This window comes from Schistocerca piceifrons, chromosome X, assembly GCF_021461385.2.
Source record: "Schistocerca piceifrons isolate TAMUIC-IGC-003096 chromosome X, iqSchPice1.1, whole genome shotgun sequence".
Taxonomy (NCBI): domain Eukaryota; kingdom Metazoa; phylum Arthropoda; class Insecta; order Orthoptera; family Acrididae; genus Schistocerca; species Schistocerca piceifrons.
Genome location: NC_060149.1, coordinates 728567483 through 728582006, shown reverse-complemented (window position 1 = coordinate 728582006; position 14524 = coordinate 728567483). Strand labels below are relative to the sequence as shown.

At 43.0% G+C, this 14524-nt stretch overlaps 1 protein-coding gene across 1 annotated transcript in view; it reads left to right on the top strand.

Moving 5' to 3' along the window:
* The window catches only part of LOC124722679 (glutamate receptor ionotropic, kainate 5-like), a 229794-nt gene extending 216078 nt beyond the window's left edge, over positions 1-13716 (top strand). Inside the window, exon 10 of the mRNA XM_047247822.1 lies at positions 13254-13716. Coding sequence (XP_047103778.1) covers positions 13254-13716 — 463 coding nt within the window. The remainder of the gene's footprint in view (positions 1-13253) is intronic.
* The last annotated feature ends 808 nt before the right edge of the window (positions 13717-14524 follow it).

Genomic DNA, 14524 nt, shown 5'->3' with positions numbered 1-14524 from the left:
ATCTTGTACTACTGCGGTGTGTGTTGGCTTCCTTTGTATCTTGGATATGATAACGTCCACTGTGCTGCTCACCGTTGCTTACCCGCATTCCTATTTTCTTATCCATTACTAGAGCTACTCCTGCATTATCCTGTCTGAATCTGTATTTACTTATCAGACCAGAAGTCCTGTTTCTCCTACCATGGAGCTTCACTGATTCCCACTGCATCTAACTTTAACCTATACGTTTCCCCTTTCTAAATTTTCCAACATATCTGCCCTCTTAGAGAATCCAACATTTCTCGCTCCAGTCCGTAGAACGTGATTTAATTTTTTCCTGATGAACACATCCTCCTGAGTAGTCCTCGCATGGAGATCCGATTGGGAAACTACGCTGCTCAGAAGAGTTATGGGAACATGACTTTGGGCGTCTGCCATACTCCACTGAGCAATAATTCATGATTGGGTATGTCACCAAACTATGTCTCTGTCTTCCACAAATTAAGTAGACAACAAAAAATCATTATAGCCTCGATTTTTTACATAAAAAGAAATGAAATGTCCGACAGGTGTCGAAAACAACGTGGGATCAATCGTTCATTCAGTCATCCTAGATGATTTTCATTGAAATTTGGGAGCTTCAGTAAGCGTATATAAAAAAAATGGTTCAAATGGTTCTGAACACTATGAGACTTAATATCTGAGGTCATCAGTCCCCTAGAACTTAGAACTACTTAAAACTAACATAATGACATCAAACACATCCACGCCCGAGGCAGGATTCGAAACTGTGACCGTAGCGGTCGCGTGGTTCCAGACTGGAGCGCCTAGAACCGCTCGGCCACACCGGCCGGCTGACGCACGTGCTCCCCTAATTCTTTTGAACAATGTATTTTACCTCCGGACATTTTACCCAAGAGGATGCCATCATCGTTTAACTGTAAAATAGCGATGCATGCCCTCGGGAAAAACAACTGCTGTAGTTTCCTCTTGTTTTCAGCCGTTCACAGTACCACCACATCAAGGCAATGTTGGCTGATGTTACAGGGGTAGATCAGACAGTCATAGAGACTGTTCCCACTGAAACTACTGCAAAGGCTGCTGCCCTTCTTCAGGAACCACACATTTTTCTGGCCTCTCAAGAGATACTTATCAGTAGTTGTCGCACCTAGGGTGCTGCTATCTGTGTCGTACAGGCACGCATGTCACCCCAACACGGCAAGGTTAATTATTCGTGGGGAGTACGCTATCTGATAAAAAGTATCCGATCACTCCTAGGTAATGCTGAATTGAATACTAAATGTCACGACAGGGGACCCGCCAGTATAAAAAGAGTAGTGGCTATTGTGTTGTCAGTTGAGCGGTAGTAACACTAGAGTGGGTCGCTCAGTGACTTCGAACGTGGGCTAGTCACTGGATGTCACCTGAGGAACAAACACACCGAGGGCATTTCAGCTCTTCCAAAGCTGCCTAAGTGGACTTTTAGTGATGAGGTTGTAACATGGAAACGCAAAGGAACGACCGCTATTAAACCAATATTGGTCAGACCTCATGTACTGACGATGAAGGCCTATCGAGCATTGCCGTGGCTGAATGGAAAAAGTCACATAAAATCAGCAGAAGGAGTCATTCGTGAGTTCAAAAGAGCCACCAGCAGTCCAGCTAGCAAAATGACTGTACAGGAAGATACAACGAATAGGGTACAATACTCGAAAACTCTTCACAACACACACGTTTCTATAGCCACTGCTAAGCGACCCTTAAGGAGGTATGAGTGACGCCAGTGGGCAGTGGATGACTGAAAACTAGTCATTTGAAGTGACGAATCACGGTATATCCTGTGGCATTCCGACGGAAGAGTTTGGGTTTAGCGAATGCCTGAAGAAAGTCACCTGCCCACATGCGCCGTGCCAATAGTGAAGTATAGAGGAGGTGGTGTACGGTATGGGGGTATTTCTCGACGATGAGGTGTGGTCCCCTCAGTGTGTTTAAAGAAACGCTTGTTGCGGAAGGATATCAAGGCATTCTGCAACATTATGTACGGCGTAGAGTAGAGTAATAGTTCGCAAACGATGATTGTATCAGCTTGACAATGCACCCTGTCATACGTGAGGTAATGGTTTGTGGAAAATGACATTCCTGAAATGGACTGGCCAGCCCAGAGTCCCGACCCGAACTCAATGGAACACCTTTGGGATGAATTACAACCTCAGCCTCTCTCCAGACTGCAACGTCCTAATCACTGCCTTCACTGGTTTCGGTTCTTGAGGAAGAGTGGACCGCCATTCCTCCAGAAACATTCAGGCACCTCATTGAAATTGTACCCAGCAGACTTCATGGTGTCATTAACGCGAGGGGTGGACCCAGTCCATATTAACATGTGTGGGGATACTTTATTCCAACATTCGAATGACGTCATTGTTATATACGCCAGTTCTGCCTGCAACATCCCGTACTGACAACCTTCTCTTGTTTAAGCTTGGAATGTGCCTTCGCGGCTCGTTGGCAGACTGAACAGTGTACAGAAACCGTACTGTACCGTTCACGATTCAAGAGTGTGTGCTCTGCTCAACTAAGTTGAGACTGCAGGTTTATTTTTACTTCCATTGCACAGGTGGAAATTTTCTGTAGCGTAAGAAGTAGTGAGAAAGAGGTTTCCTACGAGACAAACACGAGCTATGGAAGTTGCGAGTGTGGTGCACAACTTTTTTTGAGCAGAATATATTGCTAATGCTACCGACCAACATGACAGTAGAGAGTAATATACAGGAGGAGCTAGTTAAGAGAGTCTACCCCAAATGTGTACATAATGGATAAATGTATCAGGTGCGAGTTTTGCCAAGTTATAGCGGACAATATGTTGAATTCCTGACGTTCGCAAGTTATTTTTATCGTTTACAGTCGCCGAATAACGACACCGACTTTGTTATTTTCTAGTGGAACTATATACTTTTCTTTTCTAACAGAACTTCAGTGACGTAACGTGTATGGAATTTAATCACACAGTATCAAAATAACAGCGTCGGAAACCACTGTCCAGCCATCAAAAGAGGCTCCACAAACGCCTGCCCTGTTTTACCAAATGTAAGCAAACATTAAACTCGGGAACGGTTCGTGTGTTTATTATCACGGCTGTCGTAGACCTTGAGCACAGATACAGGTTATAAAGTCATTCCGGAGAAACAATACTGAACGTTGAATTTCATCTAGGCATTTCATGACTTCAGGAGTCGTCGGTGTTTCCTAACAGACCTCTTGCTTGGGTTTTAGCCACAGATTGAAGTATAGAAGTGTTACGTTTGGTGAGTGTGCAGACTATTTTGCTCTTCAAATGTTCCCTTAAGAGGGTCTGTTATTACATATGCGGAATGAGAGAGACATCCATCATGTTGGGCGCACCCTGAGATTGTCTTATGTCCAGTGCAATGTCTTCCAAGAACAGCGACAGCAGCATATATTAAGAACTCTAGATACACGAGTGTATTTTGATTACCATCAATAAAACAGGGACTAATGACGTTCGTCTTGAAAAACACGTCGGTGCACCAAGAGCGTTGTTTTTATCCACTTCTTTGAGTCAGCGTGGATTTGCAATTGAAGATTAATAAATATTACGAAGATTGACTGGCCGAAGGCATGTAAACGACGCATCTTTCGATTTTTTTTTTTGCATAGATATGCTTCATCACTTTTGCACTTTTTGCGGATAACGGTCGGAGAACTGTAACCAATTTTAGAAGTCACTGCCGTGAAGCAGTAGATGCAGCGGAATATGAAGAGGATGAAATGCGATGGAATGTAGTGTTTACGGGACACTCGTTTCGTTGATCCCTCTCGCGCTACCGAGATGCTTCTTAGTGACATTTACATTGTGTGTTATTGCTACTAAAATGTTAGTTTCATGTTCTTTTCATCATTTGCTCTTCCTATTCCTTTGCGTATTTTATTCTCAACACTTCCAGCCTCTATACTTTTTGTTTGTAGTGTCTGCAAAGACAGATCGTGAGTGTTTGGCACGATCTGGATACTTTTCAAGATACTACTGCACCACTGCTCCAATAGTTCGCCATAAACAATGTTCACATTTTCGACTGTCTTATACATTTCGAATATCTCAGTAGCTTTACGAGAAAGTTATCTGAGTGCAACAACACCAGAACACAGACTGGTGGGCTTCAAGCGCACAGGTGAACACAATAAACATACTTGAGTTACGAGTTTGCTTACATTTGGTATAGTAGGGCAGGCGTTTGTGGAACCCCTCCTTCTGGTGGCGGGATAGCGGTTTGCGGTGCTGTTACCTTGATACTACTTGCACAAGTCTAATACATGATATGTCGCTGAAGTGTTCTTCGATGCTTCTTTCAAATCCAGTCTCAAACCTTGCTAGACATCCCATAGAAAATTACTTTATTTAGAAACCTATATCATACTGAATCAAAAACTTGTGATGAAAGATAAGAAACACCTATTTAGTCTGCTTTCCCCTGCCCGTAACACTTAACGCATGCCGCGCGGAGTAGTCGTGCGGTCTACGCGGGGGGCCCGGGTTCGATTCGCGGCAGGGGACTCTGTGTTCTGTATCCATCATCATTTTGCCGGTAGGATAGCTCAGCGTGCTCGGTCACGGGGCTATTTGCCCTCTGTAATTAAAAAAACTGAGTAAAGGTATCAACGATCAACTTAAACGGATGTTATCTGACGTCCGCCCAGGCCAAAACGCAAACGAACAGTACCGAACAAAATGGAAGAAAAAAGAAAAAAGGCGCATTGCCACGGTTCGCGCGGCTCCTCCTGTTGGAGGTTCGAGTCCTTCCTTGGGCATGGGCATGGGCATGGGCATGGGCATGGGCATGGGCGTGGGCGTGTGTGTGTGTGTGCGTTTTTAACTATGGGGGCTTAACATCTGAGGTCATCAGTCCCCTAGAACTTAGAACTACTTAAACCTAACTAACCTAAGGACATCATACACATCCATGCCCGAGGCAGGATTCGAACCTGCGACCGTTGCGCTCGCGCGGTTCCAGACTGAAGTGCCTAGAACCGCTCGGCCACACCGGCCGGCGTGTGTGTTGTCCTTAGCGTAAGGTTAGTTTAAGTTAGATTAAGTAGTGTGTAAGCCTAGGGATCGATGACCTCAGAAGTTTGGTCCCATAGAACTTACCAAAAATTTCCAACATTTCAAGACAGAATTATACATTTAGCCTACTAGATATTTTAAATAATTCCCTTTTATTGTTCATTCTCAGTTGCAAACTTTTTTTAATTCAATTACATGTTTCGATCACTCTGAATTCTCTTCAGAAGTAAAACTACATATTTACCAACTAATATTTTACGATAGTAGACAGAAAAGAATTGTACAAAAATTTAGAATTTACCAACGTAATTGCATCAGCAGCCCGTCTTGTCTACTTAGAAACAACATATAAGAGTATAGTATTTTACAGCTCCGGTCAATTTCTTAAATACGTAGATGTTGGAGGTCGGAGGCGGGAGGGGAAATGAAGTGAGACTGATTGGAGGAGGGGAAAGAAAGCAGGAGGCAGTGGTGGGGATGTCATGAGGTCGCATTAAAATTATAGAATGTATAATTATGTGAAACTTCTCGTTGAAACACTAATAGTGTAGAATAATGTGTATGTGAAGTGCGAACGGTATAAAATAGTGAAATTATAAAATAAACTGAGGGAGGATTGACAGCGGGCAAAGGGAAAAGGGGGGGGAGGGGGGGATGGATTGTGGCAGGGATGCTATGGGGTCAGTATGAAAGGGTCTTACACTTAAGTTTCGCGAAGTCAGTAATTTAGAAACCTTCTGTTAAGATACCAGAATGCAAGTTTAGTGTAAGACAACCCTGTGGTGAACGATGTAGTGGTATCCGTAATAGTCGGGAATGAAGATTCGCACGAATCAGTCGGCCCCAAACAGTTTGATGCGACACATGACGTCCTGCGGCCTCGTCGAACGAAGGATTCAGTTCTGGACCACCAAGCACACAGTGCCTTTGACTCAAAGTCGAAGCTAACGATCATCCTGTGTACCTGTCGAACGTGGACGGCCTGTGCGGTTTGAGTACTCACAAGGGGAGGCCGCCAATTGTGAAATTCAGATTCGATTCACACTGCGCATAATAAAAGCTCATGGCCAGAGGTGTAATGTGGCAAAGCACCAAGATGCACTTCTCAGCCGTTGTCGAGAAAATCTACAGTTAAAAGAAACCGTTGCGGTGATTTACTCTCTACGATTAATAATTTTCTGCAGCCTCGTGGCGCAGCGGTAAGCCCTTGGGTTCGTAATCCGAAGGACACTGGATCGAATCTCGCGCCATGCAGTTTTTTTAGTATTAGTTTTTGTAATTCAAATAAATAAATAAATAAATTATATATATATATATATATATATATATATATATATATATATATTTGAATTAAGAAAACAAATACTAAAAAAAAGGTTGCATGGCGCGAGATTCGATCCGGCGACCTTAGGATTACGAACCCAAGCGCTTACCGCTGCGCCACGACGCTGTAGAAAATTATTAATCGTAGAGAGTATTTCACCGCAACGGTTTCTTTTAACTGTCGATTTTCTCGACAACGGCTGAGAAGTGCATCTTGGTGCTTTGCCACATTACACCTCTGGCCATGAGCTTTTATTATGCGCAGTGTGAATCGAATCTGAATTTCACAATTGGCGGCCTCCCCTTGTCAGTACTGAATGTCAGCTAGAGCTGATTCCACGTCCACAACACATCGTTTCGACCCGACTGCGCACGTCGAGCAACATCCGTGGTTGACAAACCATCTGCTCATAACGTGATGATGTTGACCCAAGTCTTGATCGCGATGGTCCTTCGTGGCATGATGGATGTTCACTGTGCTGATTAACAGACGTTTTTAATGCGTCTCTGTTGATAATTTATTTTCAATTCAAATTCTGCAATCCATTCGAGAGCGGCATTCTACTAGTAAGTAGCGCTCATGTTAACTGCGTGTAGGCTTTCAAACAACGTTAGGGGGTGACCTTCCGATCGGTACAGGGACAGTGGCTATAGCAGATCACCTGCATGACATATCGAGGTGATGCAAAATTTTTATTGACGTTTGTATCTCGCATCGGTAATTATCGAAGGCTGTTTTTTAAGGACCTTCAAAGGACTGGCTCATAACTATTATAAAGAGAAATCATTCACTTGTCATACATACTCCAGAGTCAACCAACATGGGAAGGCCGAAAAACTTTAACATGCAAGATGTCGATAAAATTTTTGTGATTCCTTACTGTGTTCAAAAACACAACATTATCTGTCAAGAAGAATGGGCGTCGATGAAAGTAGCTTCACGTTTTTGCAACGGCTTAGTAAAATCATGGCCATGAATTCTGTATCAAGTTGGGACTCCCAATTCCCCAAAGGGACTTAAGAAACAGTTGCTTCCGCTGTTAATATTGGTAGCAATGGGAGTCCATTTTCATGATACCTTTAACCACAACTTCACTGACGATGACTTTCCTGGATGCGTTGGCTAATCATAGCGGGTGGGTAACGAACAGCGAATTTTCAATGTTCCTGAACCACTTGACACTTTGTAATTCGCGCATGATCTTCGCAGGAGACAACATGCTTCCCATATGAGACTTCAAATGGTAATGGCGTGCTGTTACTACGCTTAAAACTTAACAATTCCCATAAGCTTCAGCTACTATAGAACTGTGCACGACTCATTTAAATATTCTATTATGCAGCTGGAAAAATTCAGATAAAAGATTATGCAGGTCCTTCAATAGTAATTTCAAATACCCCAGTACTGATAAACTAAACATTTCAGCATGCTACTACGCCAAAGAAATACAATATTGGCTTTCGATCGACGCCGATTTTGACATTCAACAGAAAGGTCTTTGAAGACGAAGAATTTATCTCGTGTGAACTGAAGTACAGCGGTAGAGTGTAAAGAGATGAAGAGGTTAGCAGTGTTGATATAGAGGAATATGGGGCTTAACAAAACTACATAAACGCCATTTAATCAGGGACTGAAGAAACACGCTACAGATCGCAAGACGATGGGCTTACCGCTCTCAAAGATCGGCGAAAGCAATCTACTGAAGAAAAATGCGCAGTATTGACTGGATCTAAAAAAAAAAAGAAAAGCAGAGATAGAAGCACAACAATATGAATGTGACATTAACGAAAAATATATTAAAGTATGTTGCACATTAGCAAGTAAGACGAAAATGCATGCTTCTGCATCCTGCAAACTAACGAGACGACTGTCAGTCAGATTTTAGTTTCGAAGATGAAGGAAACTTAAACACTGGCCGAAATTAATAAGAGATGACCAAACGGAGAATCGGGTGAACTGCAAGAAATCGACTCACTCTCAGTGTGCCAGTTTGACGACCTGTAAATAATTTAGCATAACTGCTACTACGACTACGAAACCTAAGATTTTAATTTTTTGTGAATACTCGTGTGACACCATTATACATTAAAAAAATAACTTGTAGCAATTTAACCTCTCGCTGTATCGCTTTGCCTCTCCAGAGGGACGATTTGTGAAGTAACATACTTACGAGCCAAAACATTATGACTACTGCCCACCGCGAAGTTGAATGCATCCTTGTGGTATAGCGGGCGCGTAACACAGTAAGGAAAGAATGTAAGCGGAAGAGAGACGAATGGGCAGACAGTGTCGACACGGTCCGCAAATGCGGAAATGGTTCAAATGGCTCTGAGCACTATGGAACTTAACTTCTGAGGTCATCAGTCCCCTAGAACTTAGAACTACTTAAACCTAACTAACCTAAGGACATTACGCACATCCATGCGCGAGGCAGGATTCGAACTTGCGACCGTAGCGGTCGCGCGGTTCCAGCTGTAGCGCCTAGAACCGCTCGGCCACTTCGGCCGGCAAATGAGGGAATCCACTGACGCAAGAGGTTTTGACAAAGGGCACATTGTTGTGGGACTGCGGCTGGTAAAGAGAATCTCTGAAATGGCGAAGCTGGTCGCCTGTTGGCGTACTACTATCGTGATCACCTATGGAAAATGGTTCAAGGATGGTGGAAAACGCGTAGGCCGTATGGTATTGGACGTCCACGTCTCGTCACAAAACGTCGTGGTCTGAGGATTCTCCCGCTGTGTAATCCAGGATAGGCAGCGATCTGTGGCAGATCTGTCAGCAGAGCACACGTTTCAAAGGCCACTGTTGAACATGGAGCTGCACATCACACGACCCGACGTGTCGCTGTATTGACCCAACGACATGGTAGGTTATGGCAGCAGTGGGCACTGACTTTTCACCATGGATCAACAGAAACGTGTCGCCCGTCGAGTGATTCGCATTTCTTGTTACACCAGGTCTATGGTTGGGTCCTTACATGCCGTCATACAGGCGAATGGCTGCACGAATCGTGCATTGGGACACAGATGCAGGGCGGTGAGGGCAGAATTATGCTGTAGGATAAACTGAGTTGGGCTTCCATGGGATCTGTGGTGGTAATCGAAGGCATCACGACAGTAGTGAACTACGTGAATATTATTGCGGAATCGTGCATCGCTTCCTGGTTGAAGTCTCCCACTATGGCGATGACACCTTCCAACAGGATAAATGTCCATATTTCAAGGTTAGAATTATGCTACAGTGGTTTGAGGGTCATTACAGTGAATTCACATCGATATCTTGGACAGCAAATGTGCCTGATCTGTACTCATGGGCGTACCCAGCATGGGGCAGGGGGGGGGGGGGGGAGCTGCCGCCCTCCTCCCCCCCCCCCCCCCCCAGAAGATATCCAGAAGATATTCGCAGTTTTTCACTAGTTTACTGTTTTATTTAATAAGAAATGCTGCACGTTTTCTCTGATTGTACAAGTGCATTCTTGTATTTAAAATGTTTATTAAAAGCAGTTTTTCACTGGTTTACTGTTTTATTTAATAAGAAGTGCTGTATGTTGTCTCGAGTCCTTGTTTCCTGAGACTAGTATGACCTGCCGCCGCCCCCCTACCCCCTCCTAGTTCAGATCTTGGGTACGTCATTGGAACACACATCGGGCACCAGCTGCGTGCCCGTAAACCACCATCCTGTAATTTGCAGGGATTGCTTGACCTGTGCATAGACATCTGGTGCCTCATACTTCTTGAATCGTGTCAAGGACTTTTAGAACCCACGCCAAGCAGAATCCCTGCTGTCGTGTGTTTGAAAAGTGGAACAACACGCTAATAAAGTGGTGGTCATAATGTTTTGGCTCGTCAGTGTACATATATCACTATAATGCTCGACAAGCTTAATTAAATATAAACTGTACTGAAATGCATTCTTTCTAATGGTCGTGCTATTTGGAATATTTATTAAAAATAACTTTCCAAAATTTGAAATGACCTTCCGTACCGTTCGCTAGTGTTGTGGCCCGACAACAAAAGACAATTAACTCGTAAGAAAGTGTCAGCACGGACTGATAAAAGAATTTTCAAACTCGTGTATGAGTTCGCGGTCGCATAGTTGCGGCAGGTGTCTGCGTTTACAGGTTCGCCAAGTGAAAATACGCCTCATCTGTCCATACTATTTATTTGTCGGAAAACCTTACTTACAAATTATTGTAGTCGAATATGTTTTGTAGTTCCTTCACGTCCTGAATTTTGTAAGGATTCCTTGTGCTGACGATCCTGAAAGCTCGCTACGTAGTCCCGTATGAGCTGACAGCTCGTCTAGAAATTTTACTCACAGCCCTTTCTGAAGTGCAGAAGCTGCTGCCTGCGTGCCGGGCTCGTGTAAGAGTTCAGCGTTTCGAACCTCTCATTTCTTTGCTTGCAAGTAACCTTGTTTCCAGTTTTTTCGCCTTATCCTTCAATGATGAGTAAGGCTCTTTAGTTTCCGTAACCTACATTGAAAGACAGGAGTGAAAAACTCCATTTTCGCATTCTGATTGTAAAGGTATGTCATCCGTTAATACTACTTTTAACTGTAGCAAAAATATGAAACGCAGGAAGCTGAAGTTCAGAATACACTACAACAGAAATTAACTCCACTCTGAGTAAAGTCTCCCTATTCAACTCTCGCAGTCATATACGTAACGAACAGCGACAATAAGAAAAGATGTTCAATTAACTACGTGCAGCATTTCGAAAATCGCATCTAAGTCACGTCGTAATTAAAGTAAATCCCATGTGTTTCGATGCAGTCCTATGAAAACTGAAGTTCTACTGGCAAAAGTTTCCTGCTATTTTTGTATCATCCAGCAGTGAAGATATTTTTGTAACTCCTTTAGGACAACATATCGTCTAGTGTTATCCTTAATTGCGTCCAAAGAAAGCATGAAGAGTACTGGTCAAGAATATGATCACGCTGCAGCCAGCAAGTACGAATGTGGTTCAAATGAAAACCTTAAATATTTTTTTAAATATTATTTATTGTGCAGAAGTGGTACAAAGCTGTATCACTTTTCACCATAATCTCCCCCACGCTCAATGCAAGTCTTCCAGCGCTTAAAAAGTGCATAAATTCCTTTAGAAAAATTTCTTTTGGTAGTCCGCGCAACCACTCATGCACCGCGTGGCGTACCTCTTCATCAGAACGGAACTTCTTTTCTCCCATTGCGTCTTTGAGTGGTCCAAACATATGGAAATCACTTGGTGATAAGGAATGGCGCCATTCCTTGCTCGCTCTCTTCGTTTCCGGTTGGTGGAAGTGAACCCAGGTTTCGTCCCCAGTAACGATTCTAGCAAGGAAGCCATCACCTTCTCGTTCAAAGCGCCGAAGTAGTTCTTCACAAGCATCAACACGTAGTTCTCTCATTTCAGGAGTCAGCTGCCGTGGCAGCTATCTTTCAGACACTTTATGAAACTGGAGCACATCATGGACAATGTGGTGTGCTGATCCATGACTAATCTGTAAACATGCTGCAATGTCATTCAGTGTCGCTCGGCGGTTTTCCCTCACTATGGCTTCAACTGCTGCAATGTTCTGTGAGGTCATAACTCGTTGTGCCTGACCTGGACGAGGAGCATCTTCCACTGAAGTCACACCATTTGCGAACTTCCTACTTCATTCGTAGACTTGCTGTTGTGACAAACATGCGTCACCGTACTGAACCTTCATTCGTCGATGAATTTCAATAGGTTTCACACCTTCACTACGCGAAAACCGAATAACAGAACGCTATTCTTCCCTAGTGCTAGTCGCAAGTGGGGCGGCCATCTTTATACTGATACTGCGACGGTATGTGTGCATCTGCACTATGCTGCCACCTACATGCCATTCCGCACGCTGTTTGTAGCATGCTTACTAACTTACAGAATAACGACTCGAAATTTCGATTTGTAATTACAAATTTAAGGTTTTTATTTGACTCACCCTTGTATAATGCATGCCTTCTGCCAGTCTTCAGATTTTCACTTCGGTCAGAAGTTAGACTCTACAGGGGGGGTTCCTACAATGATTAAATGGTCTTTCACATATACTAAATCCACAGGACTGACGTCATGAAATGCTCATTGTGATGTAGAGCTGCAAAACTGCGCAACAGTCGAAGTGAAACTAAATAAGAGAGGAGTTGTCGGACCGGTTACTCTACTAGAAAAAATATGGAGAAATGTGAATCAAAAGAGATTGGCGAACAGTAAGCGTATCAGATACAGATTCGTGGTAAACGAGTTCGTAATAATAAGCATCTCTCCCTGTTTGTGGAATGCTTCTGGAAGTCCCTTAATAGATTGCATACAGAAATAACAGGATCGATATCAAATTTTCTAAAATAGGAATGCGTAGTATCGTCTGATATAAGCAAATGTGGTGAGGTCAAAACAACCCACAACGTATATTCCTCCCTTGATTACCTCATCCAATAAAGTTTCGAGGATATATCAGCAAATTCTAATGCACTGGCTTCATCCGCTTCTGGACTAAACTGGTCTTACTAGTGCGCCCTCTTTTCTAATATATAGTTTATAATATTTCATTTGTTTTGTAAGTGCCATACGTGCAGAACAGTTATATTGCCATATTTTATATTTCCTCTCCTTTAAAAAAAATAATTTGGTGCTTCTGAAAGAATAGAAATGACACTCTTCTATTGAAGTTTCGTCACAGATACTACTCTCTAAGTAGACGAAGAGTTGCGAATATGAATTGTATCTTTGCCTGTACTATAGCCCACCTATTTATGAAATTTGTAAAAAAATAACAAAAAGTCGTAGCCTCGTTCTTGGTAATAGAAATATTGTTGATAAAGTTACTTACTTGGAATATTGCTTGTAACCCGTGTTTTGAATGTTTCAGGTTGCAGAAGTATAAGGAAATTGGGATCTTGAGAAGAACTGAAACCGAAATATGGCCGAAGGTCGTGCATTTCGAGGACAACAGCTACACAACAGTGGGCTTTGACAAAGTAATTCCAGTGTTCGTAGTACTGTCCGCGGGCATGGCTCTGTCTATCATTATTTTCTGCCTCGAGTACGCCAGGGTTTTTCCGATAGCGAAGTTGCAGGAGCTCTGTTACGGAGAAGAATATGCCGGCGGCGTGTATGAACACCAGGATGAGGGCCTCTTTGCGAGTACTGTCATACGTTCGGCGCAGTCTTCATCTGGTTCGCAGGAGATCAGGCCTATTGCTCATGCCGTCAGAGAAGGCAGTGTTCCCGAGGATGGTTCCGCTAGAATGGTTGATGGGACGGACAAATACCTGGCTGTTGATCTACAAGGAAGCATGAATGTTCGGCATACTTCACCTCCACGCAGCTAACAGCAGATAACATATTTTTCAAGTTTTTACTAAAAGAATTCCAATTTATGAAACTAATTCTTGTTGACAAAAAGTGTACCTCACTGTAATTTTGTTACTTCAAGCATTAAATAAATTTTCTATGAGTAAGACTTTATGATTTATTCGTCTCAATAAAATTTGGAAAATCCTATGATTTTCTTCCTCAAATATTTGTACAGTGATGCAAATGTAGGATGTCATACCATGAATACGTTTACCGAACGCAGTGAATCGGGTACTCCAGTATTTCCACACATGCCGATTTCACCTTTAAAGTAAACGATCTGCTAGTGCTGATAATCCTGTGTGCTGAGTAGTGTTAAAAACTAGCGGCAGAAGGCAGTCTGTAAGCTTACAATGTTAAGTGGCATTGTGGACAAGCCGCACGCTTGATGATTTGACGCGACGTTGGTTACTACAGGGTGTTTCAAAAATGGCCGGTATATTTGAAACGACAATAAAAACTAAACGAGCAGCGATAGAAATACACCGTTTGTTGCAATATGCTTGGGATAACAGTACATTTTCAGGCGGACAAACTTTCGAAATTACAGTGGTTACAATTTTCAACAACAGATGGCGCTGCAAGTGATGTGAAAGATATAGAAGACAACGCAGTCTGTGGGTGCGCCATTCTGTATGTCGTCTTTCTGCTGTAAGCGTGTGCTGTTCACAACGTGCAAGTGTGCTGTAGACAACATGGTTTATTCCTTAGAACAGAGGATTTTTCTGGTGTTGGAATTCCACCGCCTAGAACACAGTGTTGTTGCAACAAGACGAAGTTTTC